This window comes from Nilaparvata lugens, chromosome 3, assembly GCF_014356525.2.
Source record: "Nilaparvata lugens isolate BPH chromosome 3, ASM1435652v1, whole genome shotgun sequence".
Lineage (NCBI taxonomy): Eukaryota > Metazoa > Arthropoda > Insecta > Hemiptera > Delphacidae > Nilaparvata > Nilaparvata lugens.
Window position 1 is genome coordinate 28,674,657 of NC_052506.1, and position 20,251 is coordinate 28,694,907.

The 20,251-nt window shown below is 33.4% G+C and overlaps 1 protein-coding gene across 1 annotated transcript in view; it reads right to left on the reverse strand.

Moving 5' to 3' along the window:
• Positions 1 to 2,793: 2,793 nt before the first annotated feature.
• Positions 2,794 to 20,251, reverse strand: part of LOC111055256 (transcription factor Dp-1) — a 52,494-nt gene continuing 35,036 nt past the window's right edge. Inside the window, exons 3-11 of the mRNA XM_022342425.2 lie at positions 16,491 to 16,557; positions 12,993 to 13,039; positions 12,436 to 12,542; positions 11,759 to 11,918; positions 10,159 to 10,368; positions 9,562 to 9,710; positions 8,414 to 8,496; positions 7,050 to 7,133; positions 2,794 to 4,464 (exon numbers count right to left, since the gene is read on the reverse strand). Coding sequence (XP_022198117.2) covers positions 4,241 to 4,464; positions 7,050 to 7,133; positions 8,414 to 8,496; positions 9,562 to 9,710; positions 10,159 to 10,368; positions 11,759 to 11,918; positions 12,436 to 12,542; positions 12,993 to 13,039; positions 16,491 to 16,557 — 1,131 coding nt within the window. The 3' untranslated portion in view covers positions 2,794 to 4,240. The remainder of the gene's footprint in view (positions 4,465 to 7,049; positions 7,134 to 8,413; positions 8,497 to 9,561; positions 9,711 to 10,158; positions 10,369 to 11,758; positions 11,919 to 12,435; positions 12,543 to 12,992; positions 13,040 to 16,490; positions 16,558 to 20,251) is intronic.

Consider the following 20,251-nt stretch of genomic DNA (forward strand, 5'->3'; position numbering starts at 1 on the left):
AGGAGTTATTGGGGTTAGAAAGGGACCTCACAGGGAGCAGAGCAGATGTGACTAGATGAGGCACACGCGAGCGAATGCACGCGTCACTTTACTCTAAAGAGGTGAACTGTCAACACGATGTCTAACTATTTTGACTGCACAAGTTTCAATGAGTTCTCTATAGAAGCAAATCCACTAGTTAATTGGGGTTTTGAATTTTATGCCTATGATTGGTTTGTGGTAACAAAGGTAACATTTGCCGATAATGGTGAAATTCACCTTAAAATTATCGATATTGATAGTGAAGCCGACTTTAAACATACTATCAAGTTGCCGAAAGAATATTCAGCGGTTTTGAATGAGAATAACATCAGAAGTTTTAATTCTCGTTCATGGCAATTAAATGTGAGCGGAAATCGTATCTTCTTAAGACAGTTTCATGGTAACTATAGACGTTGAGTTCCGTCCCGAGTGAAATAGGTCTGAGAATGTGTAAGTATTTTTGGATATGCTAGCACATTCCAATTATACTTACATATTGTCGGAGAAATCACTTAAAAAAAAACGACTGCCATGTTTGTACAGCAAAAGAGCTCAATTTTTTACACATTCATTATCAGTTTGATTGAACTCTTGACTGTCAGTTGGAAAGCAAACATAATATGTCTCATTATAAAACTTATACTAGATTCCTTACTCGCCTTTCGTAATGCTGGTTAGAGAGAAACGTTTCACTTTAATCTGACAGTATAGGAACGATCGATCAAAATGGAACTTGATTCTTGTCTCCTTTACTCGCCTTTCGGAAAGAGATGTCACGAGTAAAAGAAGAAGAAAGCAGTAATGCTGGTTGTGAGAAGCGAGGGGAGCGTATCTAGATTCCGCCTTTCGTAATAAAGAAGGGTGCGGGAAAGAGATGCCACGAGTAAAAGAAGGAGATCTCTCTCTCTTGAGCCTGTCATCGTAGTATATCATTAGAGCGAAATGGATTCACTTCAATCTGTCAGTATAGCATTAGATGTAGAAATATGAATTCACTTTAATCTGACACCAAAGGAATTTCTCAAAGTGAGTCTAGCATCATAGTATAGCATTAGAGCGAAATGGATTCACTTCAATCTGTCAGTATAGCATTAGATGTAGAAATATGAATTCACTTTAATCTGACACCAAAGGAATTTCTCAAAGTGAGTCTGGCATCATAGTATAGCATTAGAGCGAAATGGATTCACTTCAATCTGTCAGTATAGCATTAGATGTAGAAATATGGATTCACTTTAATTTGACAGTAGAGAATTTTTCCCTCTCAAAGAGATTTTTTTCCCTCATCTAGCATTCACCTCAATCTGTCAGTATAGCATTAGATGTAGAAATATGGATTCACTTTAATCTGACAGTATAGAGAGGGAATTTTTCCTCCTAAAAGGGAAATTTTTTTTCCCCTCACCTGGGCAAGGAGAGAGAGAGAAAGATATATCTCTCTCTCTCTATCCCCCTCACCTCCACTGGGCAAGGGGAAGGGGAAATCTATTTTTAGAAAGAGAGAGAAAGATATATCTCTCTCTCTCTCTCCCCCTCACCTCCACTGGACAGGGGGAAGGGGAAATCTATTTTTAGAAAGAGAGAGAAAGATATATCTCTCTCTCTCTCTCTCTCCCCCTCACCTCCACTGGAGAGGGGGAAGCCCCCTCACCTCCACTGGGCAGGGGGGAGGGGAAATCTATTTTTAGAACACCCCCCACCCTACAGGCGGGGGGAAGGGGAGGAGGGATGGACGAGGGGGGAGAGGATTTCGAGCAAAAAAGTCCGTCATCTCTCCCAATATTACTCTACTTATAATTTGCAATTTTCCAGTGGTTTATTTATTGTTATTGGTTGTTTACTTTATGTTTGAAGCCTCTCGCTGATGATGAACATGCATGATGAAAATTTGTATGTTTATCATGCATGTCCTACCGTTAGTGGCCAGCCTAAGGCTTCATTATAAATACCATATGACACCGATTACCGAATTAGTTGCGGGGCATGAATTCTTATGAACGTTTATTAGACTGGGGACACCAGTACTGGATGTTCGGTCACCACAATTATTTTTGTTGGAAGGACATTGATTTTGACATTGGGTGGTGGAGAGGAGGGACGTCAACCTCACTTTGGTCTCAGCTGACTGCTCGCAGTAGATACCGGTCGCAACACTGGTGATCTTAGTATGAGGCCCAATTCACAAAGAACCGAGGCGCGGACTATAGTCATTCTGTAAACTAAATCCAATATTCTCAGAAGAGACGTGACGCAGGCAGTCGCTTTCCCACCCGTGCCAAGTCTCCTTGCAGTCTCATACAAGAACGAGCACGCCAGTTCTACGCCATGTATTTAACTGTGGAAAATGCGAGATTTTTATGAAAAATTTTGCCCGGCTATTTTGCATTGCATAAATGCTGCGTTTCCGTGCTATACCAGCCTCTTATCTGATCTCTGCCCGACTTTCGTCCTGTGTGAATTGATCCTGATATCAGCCTGTTTTATCTTTCTATGATTGAAACAATCATATGCTTCATAGCAATACAGTAAAGTAAACTTTTTTGTTGTAGAAAGTTTTTTGCGTGTAATATACGCTAACAAGCGCAAAAGTTGACAGAATTGAAAATTTTAAAAAATGGGTTTGATCAGCATTAACATAGTTTTAGGTTTTTTTATTGAGGAATTATAGAAGAAGGAACCAAATGTAGTGTGTGTGGTAGGTTGCAAGTAAACGTATAAACCCTAATAATCTGCATACTTCTAGCTACTCCTCCATGAAAAAATAAGACAAAATATCACCAAAGAGAAATTTTTATTGAGAATAATGATTACAATTAATAAAAAAAGGATTTTCGCATTCAATTCCTTTGCAATAATATAATAATGCAATATTGTAGTATACTGTAATAATCCTTTAAATGAAAATGTTAATAGTGTAACATATTGTTCACGACTGAACTGAATTACCGTTCACTGATTTTCATTTTCACAAAAAATCTATAAAATATTACACTCTCCAGTATGTGAAAAAAATATATAATTAAACATATATATGATTTACTTTGAAGAGTAGTCTATACGTGTATTTAGATGTCGAAAAATACAAGCAGCTAACAATAAATCAGCTATTTATTCTAAGCAGATTTCAGAAAAACCAAACGTGCTCTTAATAATGGAGAAAATACATTCAAATGTAAAATGATACAGATCATTTATGTAAGATAATAAAACAAATTCTAAATCAATATCGACATAGCAATATCACTCCTTTGATGTGAAAAACTACTTATGGCCATCTTTGAATAAAGTTTAAAGATAACTTGAAACAGGTGAATAGTAGTTATTAGCTTTATGACTACAGACTATTATCAATACAGGCAATAGTCACTCTCTTTGTTCGACCAATGTAAGCAGCAAATGCATGCTCCATACCAAGTTATGCTTGTGTTACTAGGGCAAAATCGTAGTATTTTCACACAATGTATCTCAATACTATCATTGAATATAACGACTCAAACATTTTTAAATGAAAGAGGTGGAAAAATTAAAGGTGCTTGGGCTTATTTCAACCCTAAAGCTTTTATGAAATAACACTTTGAAATGTCAAAGTGGGCCTTATAGGTTTGATTGATTTGCTAGATCTACTATATCTAGTGGATGGAACTATTTCCATATAAACTCTTCTGAATTGATTATTGGAAAAATCAGAATAAAGTTTTCAACTTTTCCAGGAGAGATGACCCTGAATAAAAGAGCTGTTAGGGAACAGTTGGATATTATTTCTAATTTTCAATATATTTTGGTGGTTGAATGGATGATATTGACCAATAGGCCAATACCCTATTAACTGGGCATTTCAAGTCTGCTATGTTGGGAACCGAAGTTACGATGGTAATGAGACAGTTGCATAGTCAACAGCTGTTATCAATAGTTTTCCATGTCAAAGGAATATTTTCACAATATTGTCAATGTATACAATAGAAAAAGATGAATCTACATCAAATACATGATAAAAGTCTCTCATTAGCTTCCAATAAAAACTTGTTTCTAACGAGTTTTCTACTCGTGCATGTTTTCCAAGTTTGGAAACTTAAACCGAATATTTATTTTTCAAAATACCATATCATATTATATTTGCAGTAAACAATAAGTAATTATAAATTCACTTGATTTAGTCCGAAGAACGTGTAAAATAACTAAACTGTTCAGCTAAGAGAAATGAGATTGTTGTGGGTTGGGGCTAATTGACGTCGACGTCACTGGACAGGTCGGACTCATCGTCGGAGTAGTCGTGAGCAGACGGCGAGAACACGTCGGACGGCGACACCTGACCGGACACGTCTGATGGCTGCAGGCTCACTTCCTCGGCAATCAGACCCGCTCCGCCCGCCGACAGACCAATCAGACAGTTCGCCTCGTCTTCGTCCACGTCACCATCAACAGACTCTTCTCTTTTAGCCAACTCTGAAAATTAAATATTCAATGACAATAGAATATTTTGTAATAGCATAACATACACAAGTAATGAATTAACATTTCCTACTACCAACATTTTTTGAGGTAAGGTTTTTGTATCTCGGAGTTTTTGTTGTTCTTCGCTGCTCTTTTTCAGGTTGAATTATTCTTCTATCATTATAATTTGTAATTTTCCAGTGGTTTATTCATTGTTATTGGTTGTTTATTTTATGCTAGAAGCCTCTCGCTGATGACAAAACATGCTTGATGAACCTGTTTGTGTGCATGATAAACATGCATGTTCTACCGATAGTGTAGCCTTGATCAAATGAAATTCTTTATTTACACATTGTTACACAAAAAGTTAATTGTATCATCAAAATATAAAACTCATCAAAACATAAAACATGTATGCTATACAGTAGGCCACTAAAATCAATCATGTATAATAACAGTATAATTACACAATTAGTAAGTTTTCTTATATGATTAAGTTTCATTATCAAACAATTCGTTAACACTATAAAATTCCCCTTTAATAAAAAAAGAAAAGACATCCATTTTGAAATATCTGCAAATTCTTCCCTTGATTGCAATGTCGGGTGATTAAAGAGCTTGATTCCCACATAAGGCTTCTTCTCAAAAAGCCTTAACCTATGTGAGACAACACACAAATACCCCTTGCCTCTGGAATTGTATTGGTGAACCTATGTGTTTGTTGAAAACATTTCTTCACTATTGTTGTAGGTTCTTACACTGATAAAACACTGAGGTGAATTATACTGATTAGATTTATTACAACACTATAACACACAGAAGTAAACTAGAAAAACTATAAACTGATCACTACCTAATAAATTACACAGAATTATCACAAGCTTACGTTACTAGTATAAGAACTGTATAAGAATAACTGTCACCAAGAATAATGACTGTTAAAACAACTACAAAAGTCTATTATCACTTTAATATCTGTCACGATGAGAAGACGCCAACACTCCACTGTAGTTTCTCAACTCAACTCGCCGGCTGCAACACGCGCCATTTATATTACAGAAATTTCGACCAATCAAAGTGTTTCGAAGGTTCTGGAACGCGCTTGTCATTGGTCGACGTCTCCCTGCACCAAGATGAACTCACGGGAATGATCTAGAACGATCAAGAAGCCCCCCCTGCCTCCTCTGTGTTGTTTACTAGAAACCCCTCGCCTCCTGCCATCCTTCTAAAGGCCTCATCCATAACACTATCAATTTCTTCGCAAGAGTAGTTGATAAATATAGATGCAAGGCAAAGTCAGAATACCCTGACTTATACCCTGAATACCCTGAGCTCCAGCAAGTCAAGCAAGGCATCTGACAGATTTTTTGTGTATGAGAAAAATCTTTTCTAAATTTGATAGATTAAGCTGTCAGCAGGCAAGGTTTGCAGAAAAACTAATTCTCAATGCATTTTATTTCAACCTATTCAGGTTCGCGAATAAAGAATTCTGGAAATTAAAAAATGATTGAAATACAGTAAAAATCTGGTGTGGCGCACTCACACAACTTTCCTTACCGTTATGAAAATTTATCACCTTACGCTAGTGTTCCCGCGCATACTAGTTTACTATTCAAAGATCTGAGTCAGCTGGTGACAGGACTATAACGCTCGATACACACGAGATCTGCTATCTCTTCATAGTGAATGATCTAATAGAATCAACAGTTGCCAACAGTTTGCAATTGAAATGATAACATTTTCTCTAATTTCGAGCTCATTTTAAATTTTAGGTGAAAATGTTACTGAACATTAATTGTAGAGATTTGTATGCTCAATCTTTTCCACTTGAAATTTTTTGTTTTAATTGTATCTGAAGCCTGATAATTAGGAATCTAAAATCAAACTTTGCATAGATGGGGCGGAGCTCCTGGAATTTTCACAAATATGTGACTTGTGTCAGTTGATAGAGCTTATCAATGACTATTTCAGATATAAATTTGATCAAAATCGTTGGAGCCGTTTTTGAGAAAATCGCGAAAACCCCTGTTTTTGACAACATTTTCGCCATTTTAGCCGCCATCTTGAATTGCATTTGATCGAAATTTTTCGTGTCGGATCCTTATAGTGTAAGGACCTTAAGTTCCAAATGTCAAGTCATTCCGTTAATTGGGAGATGAGATATCGTGTACACAGACGCACATACACTCATACACACACACACATACAGACCAATACCCAAAAACCACTTTTTTGGACTCAGGGGACCTTGAAACGTATAGAAATTTAGAAATTGGGGTACCTTAATTTTTTTCAGAAAGCAATACTTTCCTTACGTATGGTAATAGGGCAAGGAAAGTAAAAACCTGATTGTTCTATTCCAATTGGAATACTCTTCAGAATATTTGTTTCCACTGAAATGTTAACTGCAGTAGATTTGGATGCAGCTGCATCGATTTAGCGATTTCATGAGAACCAAGATTGGCTCAATAACACAACTTATGCTGTATCTTGGTAAGTAAGGTCATTCATATACAGGACTGATTTGACAGTTTGTAAAAGAAATGACATAATAATTTGCAAATAGTTTTGTGGAAAAGTTAGAATTTTATACTCACGTATGATGTATTTCTCCAGAGCTTTTGGAACCATGGATTTAGCTTTCTCTAAATCTTCATCTGAGCATTTTCCCTTGTCCAAACCTGCAAAATAATATAAAATTGATGAGAGCAGTAAAGCTTTTCACACGTAAATAGAAATCCAGCTATCATTATTACGCTTCAAGACGAATCAAAAAATGGTAGAATTGTGAACAAAAGTATCATGTTTTATTAAAATTATTTCCTAATCCATCTTTCACTACGGTTTGAATTGGCCGCCGAAAGAAGAGTCCAGCCTGGTCTAGACTTGGTCTGAGAGCCCTCTAATTTGGCTCATGCAACGAGAGGAAGTGACCACCTTTCGATTATTACAAACTGAATTTCTCAGTTTTTCTAATTTTTGAATCAATGTAAAACCTACATAAATCCTCTAAATTTTCATAAAAATCGCAAAATTTATGGTACAGGCACCACCAGAAAAACGGTGTATAACTAGTGACCCCTGGGTTGGAGAACTCACTCATGAACTGTTTTATTGTAATCTTTGAAACCAGCAACTTTTAATTACACAGTGAAAATTATGGAATTGATAAAAATTATGGAAACAACTAAATATTTCCAACTAAAAATTACCTTCTCGTTTCAACATCTTTGACCCTCATATGAATCAAAATTCATTTTTTTAAATGAGAAGGTGATCATGTGATACAATTTCAATAAAGAGTTCCAAGAGAGTAATAGAATGACGAAAACCGCAGATTGATATCTCAAACCGTATCAGTTTATTGATGTAAAAGTAGTAAATTACGTGGTATATTAACCAGCTGAAATCATGTGTAAGCGCATGAAGGACATTCTGTGTGATAGCTCCCAAATAGCCTTATCTGATTTATGAATGAATGAATGAAAAAACTGTAGTAATTGCATGCAATGAATTCTTAAGATGACTGAATGATAAATCACAACACATTTTTATGCACTTTCAATGTTATTTTCATATCCTGGAGGAGTGAGTCAATTTTCTTGTTCAACGAGCTTGGCCTGTAAAAAGGTTCGAATAATACGTGTTCAAAATTTGAAGCTGATTGATCAATTCTTTCTAACGTTATTGTAGAACAACAGACGGACGACTTCAGAGAGGCAAAAGTGAGAACTCGTTAACGCTCGTTAAACTAGTGACCCCCTGGGTTGGAGAACTCGCTCATGAACTGTTTTATTGTAATATTTGGATCCCGCTAACGCTCGTTCAAATAGTCAATGTTAAAAATTGCTATATCAATTTATAACCTATCTTAATAGTTGGATGTAAGAACAGTCCATTTAGATGCAAAACTTTATAAACTACTTCTGATGAAAAAAGTGTACAGTAAAACTATTCTCACCCATCACAAGTCCCATTCGTTTTAGAACCTCCATGTCATCATGAATTTGAAAATGATCAGTGAAGACAAATTGATACTCGGTTCTGAAAAACAATAAGAATAATTTTCATATAAAATGTATGAGAAATTAAAAGAGCAACAACTTATATTTTGTTGTACAAGAATAGGATTAATTGATCGATAAAAGCAACTCCAGTCATAACATTTTGAAAAATTGAGATTCAATAAATTATCTATAATCCTGGGGATAGCTCTAATTGAAGCAGCAGTGCCCAATCAAATTATTCTTCAATAATAGTTATTTATATATCTAGAGTGAAAATACTGCTTTTTATCCCTGAGGGATTGTTCGATGCAACAATTTCCTTGAGGGAACAATTTTCAAAATATTTCTTAGTGAGCACCTAGGACCAACGAGGAAACTATATTACAAGTTTTTTTTTGCAATCCATCCTGGTTTTTCATTGTCTAAATTCAATATTTTCTAAATTTGGCATAGTGGTTTTGTGTTTTGTTTCGGTTTTGTATCTGTTTCGGTTATGTATATGTTTGGACTTTTTAACATCAAAATGAACTTTATTCCGAAGTGAAAAGTGTAAATTTAAAGTATTGTGCTCACTATAACCTTAGTGTCCGGTTTCCCATTTGGGAACTTTGGACTATATACGGCGAGGTGGAACTACCTACCCTTGGGGAGGCCCAAGCCATTCAAAGCCATACGCTAATAAAAATAATAATAATATTGGTTTTTCAGAAATTGTGATCAGTGAGTGAGTCAGTTGAGAATTTTATAAGTATAGAAACAAAAAAAATAAAGTTTTGCATTTTGCAAAAATATCACTAACTGCATAACTATTATTTCGTTCCACAATATTATATTTTTTCTATATTATATTTTCTATCTTTTTGTCATGTTTTCACTGTAATCCACGTTATTACTGTACTTCTTTGTTACACTATAGTTCTACATTATGTTTATTTATGTACAGTGCTATTTTGTTTTTGAACCACTGTGGGTCTCATCAGACTCAGTGGCAATTGCATAAATAGATGAGTCATGTCACAGACTTAAATTGCTCTACATTTCTATCCTGCAGTTGAAAATATGACACTGCAGAACATTAAGATTGAAAGAATCATTCACTTACTTGTCATCTGAAATACTACAATCTATAATGGTTTTTCTGCTAGTGTTGACTATTATGAAGGGCAGTTGGATGGCTGAGTTGTGACTTGGCATGCCATGAAGCTTCTCGTACTCTGTGTTACGTTCCACGAGTTTTTTGAAAGAAATTTGCTGAAATAGAAAAGTTAGTTATTATTTATCAATTAAATAGTAATACGAAGATGGAATTAGTAACTTAAGATTAGGACTGAGCTAAATAACGTAAGTTTCTTTCAAAATATAATTCAATAAATTTCAAAATGATGCATCTGATCCTGTGGATCCTGTAGTTCGATTTATATTTGTTATCAAAAAACTCACATCGATTTTTTATAAAACGTTGAACAAAAATGTTCAAGAGCAAATTCAATTTTCTGGTTTTCATTTACTGGGCTCAAGTACTTTGCACTATTAATGTAATGAAAGTTATTTCTATGCACGTACAAATGTACACTGTTGTCACGTTATATGATATCGGATTCATGAATATAATACTATTTAAATTATATTCAATCTCAAACACTAATCAAGTTACAATTTTTTGCTATTAAAATGGACTGGAAATTATAACGTAACTCACTTGTAATAAGAGATCATGAAGGCGCTGTGTTTTGCTTTTGATTCTTTCTGAGATCTGTTTCTTTTCCCTGAGAAGGTTACGGCATTCCTGCACCGAGTTTGTTGGCAAACCTAACCATTTGATCTCTTTCTTCTCCTTTGAAATAATATTCATGGCCATCAGAACGTTGAGTGCATCGTACACCCTTCTTCTGATATTTTTTTGGTCATACTGAAAAATAAACAGTAGATGATCATGTGACACACATAGAAGTGAGGACTCCAGAAGAGAAATGTCATTGGAATTTTTCATAAGATCATAAAACGGAAAAGTTCACCTTGAGGTGCTTACAGACCTATACGCCAAAAAATTTTTGCTTTTCATCAGGTCATGTTCAGCTTATTTTATCCGTATTTGTATAACAACAACAATCGAGCATACAAAAACCTAACCTCAAAGCCTTTCGTTTGAAGCCTTTCGTCGATGACACAAAATGTCTGTAGAGACATGTCTCACAAACTTTTAGTATGGTTGACAAACTGAATCCTATGGATAAAGTTATAAGCTGCAATATAAATTTTACACTTGTAAACTTTAACTCAATTGAAATTGGAGAGTCCGAACAGCTGCTATCCAAATTTAATAAACTGTAGTCGGAGAAGTCATAGGTTCAACTCCCTCTCAGCACATGGCTGTTTGTTCATTTCATCTCATTTCAATGAGCTGTAGTACAAGGAGATCCAATAATTGTGTAAAAAAGAAATAAGTGTTTGAAAATTTCATCCTTGAGGTGTCCTCATGCGCGTCTCTCCAAAAATAAATACTAAAATAAAGTGCATCTAAGCTCGAACGGATTATTCTCATAGAACATGATCTTATGAATTTGCATCATTGTGCGAAATCTCAATCTGAGGACAATGAAAGTTGGTGATGATGATTGAAGTTAAAAATGAGGTGTTTTTCAAAATACAAGGAGCATTGTTAGCAGGGGTACCCGGAAATCTATATGATATATAATCTATAATAAGAGATATATCCCATATATAATCTATATATTAAAATGTATGAGATAGAGCGCTCTACCTGGTCTCAGATTGTGGAGCAAAAACTTACAATTGGAAGATTTTGTTGATTAAAAACTGAAATTTAGCAAATTTGATTATTTTATTAAAAATTTTACACATTTTTGAAAAATTTTAACTCAGTACTTATCCAAGATGATTTAATTTTATTCAAAACTTCATAATCTAGAAAAATGCGAGTACGAATTTTTCTGTCCGATGACTGGATTTTGGCGGAAACCGGAAAATGTACAGAAAAAACGAGGTTTTTGGACCACTCTTTATCTAGCACTAGGTAATTTTGCATGAATAAATGGTTCTGGACTTCTCTTATGTATCCGAAAATATATTTAAAAATCAGAACTACAATATATTGCAAGCACCAATGTATAAAGTGACTGAAATATATCCAGGAAAACATGTAGATACATTGCTTTTTCTAAAAGATCCTTCAAACTGACATGACCTTCACCATTTTTAATTATAAATTTCAATATTTCATAGGCCTACATCTAATATCAATTGATTACACATTAATAAATGACTAATTCATTACTCACCTGTTCATGAGAGGTCATGATATGCGGATTTGTGAATTCTTCGACCAACTCATCAGCAACTTCATTGTAAGAAGTGGTCCCCTTTTTCCTCACTTTTTCACAAACTTTCATTGAGAAGTGTCTGAGTCCTTTCCCGCCTTTTTCTGTTCTACGTCTTTTACTGTAAAATGCCATGATTGGTTACAATACATCATAATGGTTCAAGGCCCATATGGTAGCATTGATGAGATTATTATATGGATTATAATATGAGCCAATATGGACTATTGAAGATGGCATTTTTATATATCATCGATGAGAAGTAATGAGAAGTATTGCAAAAAAGGGCTTTCAGTTCCTTCAACATATCGGTATACACAAATTCAGAAAAAGTTGGTGTTTTTTACAGTCCGTGAAATTGTTGTAAACTTTTGAAACATTCTGGAACAGTAACAGTACATCAAATATCACATTATAAACGATAGACTAGTAATCTATGCTGTGACTACAATTGAAGAAGAATGGTGGTCGTTAAAATTTTTTTGAAGTAGGATAAAAAATGACATATAAGTTTTTACTTAGAATTTTCGAGTTAATAGCTTAGTCTGAGTTTATGGGGAGATTGAAAAGCGATTTTACTCCGCCAATGAATTGTACTGTATTCAGTTTGAAAATAGAACTGTTGTTGAAAAACTTACAATTCTGGTGTGAGCAAATTTTCTAATTCTTGACGTTTACGAGCGCCAGTATGGTCCAAAATCGGAGAAATATAATTTCCTTTCTGTTGACTTGCATTCTGTATGACCTGCAAAAATAAACATCATAGTTTAATAATTTAAGAGGCAAAGTAATAACCTAATGTGTGAAATAACCAATTGAAAATTCAAAGCCTGTATTCATTTATTTTGCATTTATTTTTGATACTTACCAACTATCTTTATGTAATATTTATTTATTTTGAATATAGTATAACTATTTGCCAGCAACGGTATACTGTAACTTCGAATAGAATATATTTTTAAACAAAATAAAATAGAACTCATTTCAAACTGGCAATTTATTCGAATACGAGATATCCTTCAAGTGATTTAATCAACATTATTTTATTTAACATGTAGTAAATATTGTTCTATTCTATTGATTGAGAAGCAGAGCTAATGTTATTGTTGTTGATGGTTTGTGTTATATATTTTAATATTTTCTATCTGTAATAAAATATACTAGTCAAGCATTTTATATTGCTTAACAAATTTACCTTTATTCCGCTGGGCGTTTGTATTGGAATCGTAACAAGTTGGGTCTCTGCAAAACAAGCGCAATAAATGTATTCATTAAAATCAAAGTATAAACGATTATCAAATTTCAATAAATTACTATATTATACAAATTTAATATTGCGTTCTAAGAAATTGAATACATGAAAAATAAAGTTTATTATTGAGACAAAGAGATAGAGAGACGCTTATAATATAATTGATACAGGAGCTAGAGTTCTGGGTCTGATAGTATCTTATTTTCTTTAAATTTTTCTTCATTGAGAAATGCAACTGAATTCGCTTGTACTTTATTTACCGATGCCATTTTGACATAAGAACATGGACCGTAGAGCTCAGAACGCTTGACCGCTATCGAACAAATACAATATTTTTACTTCTACAATTGAAATGAAACACATTTTTGCGTACAGCTCACGAGAGTTCTAAAGTATTTCCAATTTTCAAGTTCATTGTAATTATAAAGTAACTTAGTCTATACTATATAGTTAATTAAAGTAACTATATATATATGGTATATATTCGGAACAATTTCCAATTCAGAAATAATTCTACTTTTGTTATTGTGAATAAATTATTATGAGTCACAGGAGTAACTGTGCAAACTACCAGTAATGTATGTTTTAGCACACTTGAAATTTGGACAATATGAATGTCAACAATGCTTGTCGTCGTCGACTGCACAAACGAAGATGCACCATAAAGACACAAGTCCAAACAATCATACCTATTAAAGCGGTGCACGGTGCACACAAACTAATTTCACATCAAATTACTCACAGAAGCATCAAGTTTATGTTGGTGTATTAGAAGTATTCTATGTCTAATCTTTTTGAGGCTCGGAAGAAATATACAAAAAAGTAGGGCCCATACACCATGGTTTGTGGAAATGCATAGAAAACGTTCACTTAAGCGAATATCGTAACTAAATCATCGTTAATATCGAATAACCTGGGGCTGGCTCAGGTCTGGAGTCAGAGTTTTCAGGTCGCACCTGATTAATTCCAGGGCCTCTGATATGACCTAACGACTGTTTTTAGGCAGCCGAGACCGACGGCTTAGCATATCCATCCGAAACATGTGAGTGGCCCGAGAAAAATATATTGTCCGGGCGAGGATTCGAACCCAGGCCTCTGAATTATTAAACCAGCATCTAATCCACTAGACTAAGGCCACTCTTATCGAGTTCATGCTCCACTGTTCATGATGCACTGTTTCGGTTTCCCATATACGAACATTATGTCGATTAACTTAACCGCTTACATCAAAATTCACCTCATCGCTATTCGCTCAAGTGAACGTTCTTTGTGCATTTGCACAAACCATGGTGTATGGACCGTACTTTTTTCAAGGGCCAATAGAGCACTTATGATACAAATCATAAACTTGATGCATCTGTGAGTAATTTGATGAGAAATTGTTTTGTCTGCAACGTTTTTAAAAATAAATAGGATATAATACGATTGTTTCAAATTGGGACATTCAATCTGAATCACTCTGTAATATTCAACTATAACTTTTTAACTAAATTTTTTACTAAATTCCATCATTAATCATATTTTAATAAAAAATATACTGATACCCCGGGAGAGAATCAAATTCTCTCAAGAGTCGCACAAAACCACGACAATTTATTCAATTTGAAACTATGAATGTAATGTAGCCTAAGCTACTTGAGCCTCAAAATGAGTTGATCAAAATCGTAAATCATTTTTGTTCTAAATGCTAGTCACTGAGTCACTTGTTTGGATATTTTTTCAAGAAGACTATCATACACGGTACGAAATAAACAGAAATAAATTCTAATTATTTATAAACTATATTTAAAGCTATGCAGTTTACAAGTTTCACTGTAGCTTGCATACATGACTGTACGTACATGTGTGTTTATAAGCACTATTTATGACACACAGAACAATAACCAATAAATATGTGTTTGTGTTCAAAGGTCATTGATTCATTATTACAAGTTGAAAATTTTGCACCTAATTTTTATTGGGAAGCATTTTACTTGTCAACTCTATTATTTATCTATTTATGAAAGAGGCATTTAAAGAAAGTGAGCAATTCATTTTTCATCAGTCTTTTTTACTTTTCTGCATTTCTTTCTAATATGTTTAGGCCAGTACAATAAGTGTTCGAGACAATGTTGAGGCTACTATAGTGAGATTCAGTAGTCAGTAGTTTTAGTCAGTAGAAATGATAGTCCGGCGGTGTTGCCACATTTCCTTTTAAACCGCCTTCTATAGCAGATAGCAGTGATTCAAATTATCCCAGTAAATCAGATCTGGTATTGATAGTTATATCTAGATAGTTTTATAGATATAGTTAATTATTATAATAATTTATTAATTTTAATTATTTATTTGAAAATATACATATTTGAGGGCACCAGGAACTAAATCCCATTATTGCCCTCATAACGCACATTGAGCATACAATTTGAAAAACAATACATTAAAATGAAAATAGAATAACTTAACTAATATACTATTGAGTTTAAGGAAAAAACTGAAAACAAGATACTAACAAAATAGTAGAAAATCTTTCAAATATGAAATTTATAGTAGCATATAAAAGAAAAAGAAAGAAGTATGTAACTATTCAAGAAGAAAATAAAAAAGAAACAAAGAAAGAAGAATAATGGGAAACTTTGCATACATGAAACTTACAGTTAAAAACACTAATATATTATGTAAAGATAATGAAGATAATTATGTTAGTAGAGCAACTGTTGGCATGAACCTATTGTAGGAATAAGAGCGATTAAACTGGAAACACCAATAGTATAAACTAAAATGATATGGACTATGAAGCAACAATATTACCAAACAGTTCCCAAAAATAATTCCACTGTGGCCATCCAGATCAAAGACACTAAAATCGCCTACCAATGACAGCAGGCCATAATGATCAATTCTATCTGTGATATCAACTTATTTTTGTTTTTATTTATTTAGACTATATTATATGTATATTGTGGTGACAATAATTGTAATGTATTTATGATGATGTATATTGTTTGATGTGATGTTTATGACCTGTGTTAATATTGTATTATATACGATGCATAACTTGATAAATAAAATTGAATTGAATATCTTACATATATTTTATCCGTCAAGAAAATGTATTTTTCTATGATTTGATAATACATTTTCATAATTGAGACGAAACATTTTGGTAGTTACATTCTTTCTTCATCACCTGGTATCGATTTGGCAACGGTGCAAGGATGAAAAAGGATAGAGCAAATGGTTTTGTCTAATGACAGACAAAGATAGCAAAACAATGCTTTCAGATGCTGAATTTATAACCTGCTTCTCACTATAGTAGTACTTAGTACAGCCAGAAATATTCACACTTCCTCCATAGAGCTTCCTCCATAAAGCTTATTTCACAAATGGGTTTGCAAGCACAATTTTACAAACAAAACTATAAAATGTAATAACTAATAACAGAAGAACTCCACCACTTACTTGAAGCAGGCTTTGAAGGCTGAATACTGACGGTTCTAAGGCACTGTAAAGTGTTACCACTGAGCACCTAGAAAAAATAAAAGAATATTTTTTTCCAATATCCAAAGACATAATAATATCGATTACAATCAATTTGAATAAGAATTTTTAGTTATTCTTTGAAATTCCAAAAACAGTGAAAATTGTTAAAATAAATTTCGAAGTTCATTTTAGAGTTTGTTATTGCACCTCTAGCATTCTAGATCCTTTTCAAACCAACTGGATAAATGTTTCACAATATATCATGCTAGAGCTGGTTTCATACAATAGGTGGGTGAGGATGAGCAAGAACTTTGAAAGAAAAACATTTATATACTAGTGACCCCCTGGGTTGGAGAACACATTATTTGTGTTTATTATCTATGATAATTATTACCAAAACATTATGAATAATATCAACATGTTGCCATTTAAATTTAAAAACCTAACCTCCCCCTTTAAAAAAAAATTAAACAGAACCTTTCCGGTTATTTAGACAGATTGAAATCTAGCCAATCTGAGATCCACCCCCTGTTGTGATCGATGATGAGATTTACGCTCAAACGAAAACCCACCTTCAATAAAGGTGTGATTACATTGAATGCGTGTATGTGCAAGTGCACGTCGAATCATATATGAGCCGAAAAAAAACAAAATTTGAAAAGTAGCATTGAAACACATGCATGTACCTGCCCACATTGAATGCAACCGGCAGGTGCAAGCGTTCAATGTGGGAGATCCTATTGCTCTTTCCAGATTTTGTTTCTCATCTGCAAGTTTGGTCATGAGCATAACCAATCGTGCAATTGCACATGCACGCATCCAATTTAATCACATACTAATTAAGAATCAAAATTCAAAATCCCTAAACTAATAATACTAATGTCATAGCAACTGCTATCACAAGCAGTAATTAATTAAGCGTATGTTACAGACAGACAAAAGACAGGCAGACTAACGAAAGCAAGTTGATGTAAAAGTAAATTATGTTGTATATTATTAGGCTGAAATCATGTGTCGGCGCATAAAGGACAGTCTGTGTAATAGCTCCCGAATAGCATCAGCTATTATAAACTAATAGAAAAATTGTAGTTATTTGAAGCAGACTGATAAACGATTTTGAAAGTTAATGTAGAACGTACGGACAAACATACAAACAGACGGACAACGATTTTTACCTTGAGTCAAAAGTAAGAAGTCGCCACAAATCATCCAATTAAGTCAAAATTTAAAATGACAAAGTGGCGCAAAAAAGGTGAATAAAATCTTCTGTCAATTTCATCTTATTTTAGGTGACTAGTTTTTTGAGTTCCTTATACAATAGTGTTGAGGGATAATAAATAAATTGCACACCATAAACGTTTCATACATATATTACACAAATAATGCAAAAAATAAATCGAGGCAAAAAAATATATAAAGAGCGATAAAAAATATAATATAAAATAGAACAATAATTGAAATCAATAAAATATCACAGGCTAAACTTTATATTCTAGATTTATGGCACGAATCATTACCATGTGCCTTTATCTTAAAATCATATGCATTCTTTTGCATGTAGCTGCGATATGCGCTTGCTAATACTTGTCGACTTGGACAATTCAATTAAAAATGTATGCTTTAAGATCAGTTTGATAAATTAGCCACTAATAATCCAAATATATATATATTAAAATCTCTAGTACTTAGTAGATTTCTTTGTATCGAATATATATTTTTATCTCAGGGTGCAAGATTCGGCACCTGACGGAATAGGTAGAGCCATTCATCTAGTGAATTAGAGCTATAATAAACTATCGCAAAATGTATTGCAAAAAATTAAATATCATATGCATATGTTTTAATAGCCTAGATTTTGTACTTCTTTGATTTAATAGAAATTTCTGAAATATTGATCTATCTTTTTTCTTTTAACAAAATACCTTTAATACTAATTTTACTTGCGCAAGTATTACTCTTATTAATTTCTTAATTTATAATAAAAACCCTTTCGACGAGCTAGCTTTGATCATCAGATTAATTCGAAGCACTAGGGCGCCCATCACTAATTCAAATTTATCACTCACGTGTCGAAAATCTTCTTGTAAGCCGCCGATGTCGATCCAACTCCATGTGGTCCGGGAATATGGTAGCCGGAATCGTCTCCTCCAAGGGGTTATAAATTTAATTAAAAATGAAAATGACTTCTGCTTCACAATAGCATCACGAAGTCTTTTAAGAAATTTAATAATTTACTTTAACTTTAACTTTTACAAAATCATTATCAAGGTACTACGCTCTAAAATATTTGGGGTCCTCTCCTGGTGGCATTTGGTTGGCGAGTGCTGGTTCTCCTTTCTCAAGTTTTACAGATCATATTTCCGACTTTCAAATTAGCATAAAATTTAAATATCTTAGTCCTCCGCCATTAGGTTCAAATAGATCTTACAAAAAATGCCAAAATATTGCTTAGATTGTATGGTTAATAATTTCTTTGCATTCGAGCCATATCGATAACATAGACTATACAAAGTTTTAACACAAAATCTAGTACATTTATATAAATATATAGAAATATTTTTGAATTGGCCTACAGTTGCCGCCTATTAACTGCCGTTTTACTATTGGTGCATGCAAATTTTATTCGGTATTCATGCGCCTGGTACCTCTTATTTCCTGAATACATTAAATTATTTTTATTTGGTTTTTTATTTATGCTCTTTACATGCTAGCTAATATTCTATACATTAATATTAATTCCATGCTACCTAATAATTAGCCACGTGATCAGATGTTTTTTCACATTGCACACCATCTGATTGCAATAAAGCTCTGCCAAGGGGTTTTGGTCAGATTCTACGTTTCTCGGTTTGATCGATCTCTAGGTCACCGATCCGTGAATACATGTACATAACCTCAATCTTCAAATATTTTATAATAATCTATTTATGAGCAATAAAATTCCTTCAAATCCTTTTTAGGTTTTTGTACCATTTAGCCAGAACAAGCTGATGCTATCTAATCTTAGTTATTATCTATTTGGCGATATTAGCCAGTTACTTTATTTTCAGACCTATTACTATTTCAGTTAGGGATCTTTATCTACCCAAATTTAATACTTTACACGCGCCCCTGGGTTTGAATTCAAAATATTTGAGAATCACAATGTTTTTAATGAAAACCCACCCTTCAATACATCGATATACACTATACTTTAATTATAAATTATACTCTCATACTTCTATCACAGTTCGCAGACATATTTGCTGCATCTCCTTTATACCTTTATCAAATACAATAACAAATTCTCCTCCTCAACACACATAAAATATCATAAATATAAACTTCTAAACACACTCCTCCTGATAACACTTAAAACATAATATTTTTAAATTCGCTGCTTGCAGGGCCGCCAACCTAACTACACACATTTCATGATTCTCACAAATGATTCCTTTTAGATAATAATTTCGATTCACAAAACTTCTGGGCTTATATCTTATAGTATTCTTAGGTCTTAATATAAATGATTTTCTATACATCAGGTACAATACTTTTCTTTTGTTAATGGCTCTTTGGTTTTTTGGTAGCTTGTATTCACTTTAGGTCTTTTCAGGTAACAAACGTGGCATAATTAAAAGTAATAAATATAAAACATATAAATAAATATACCGACATTAATAAATATAATAAATAACAATAATAAATAACAATTTTGGGGTAACCATACTTTTTCATAATCATATGTTTACAGACATTAC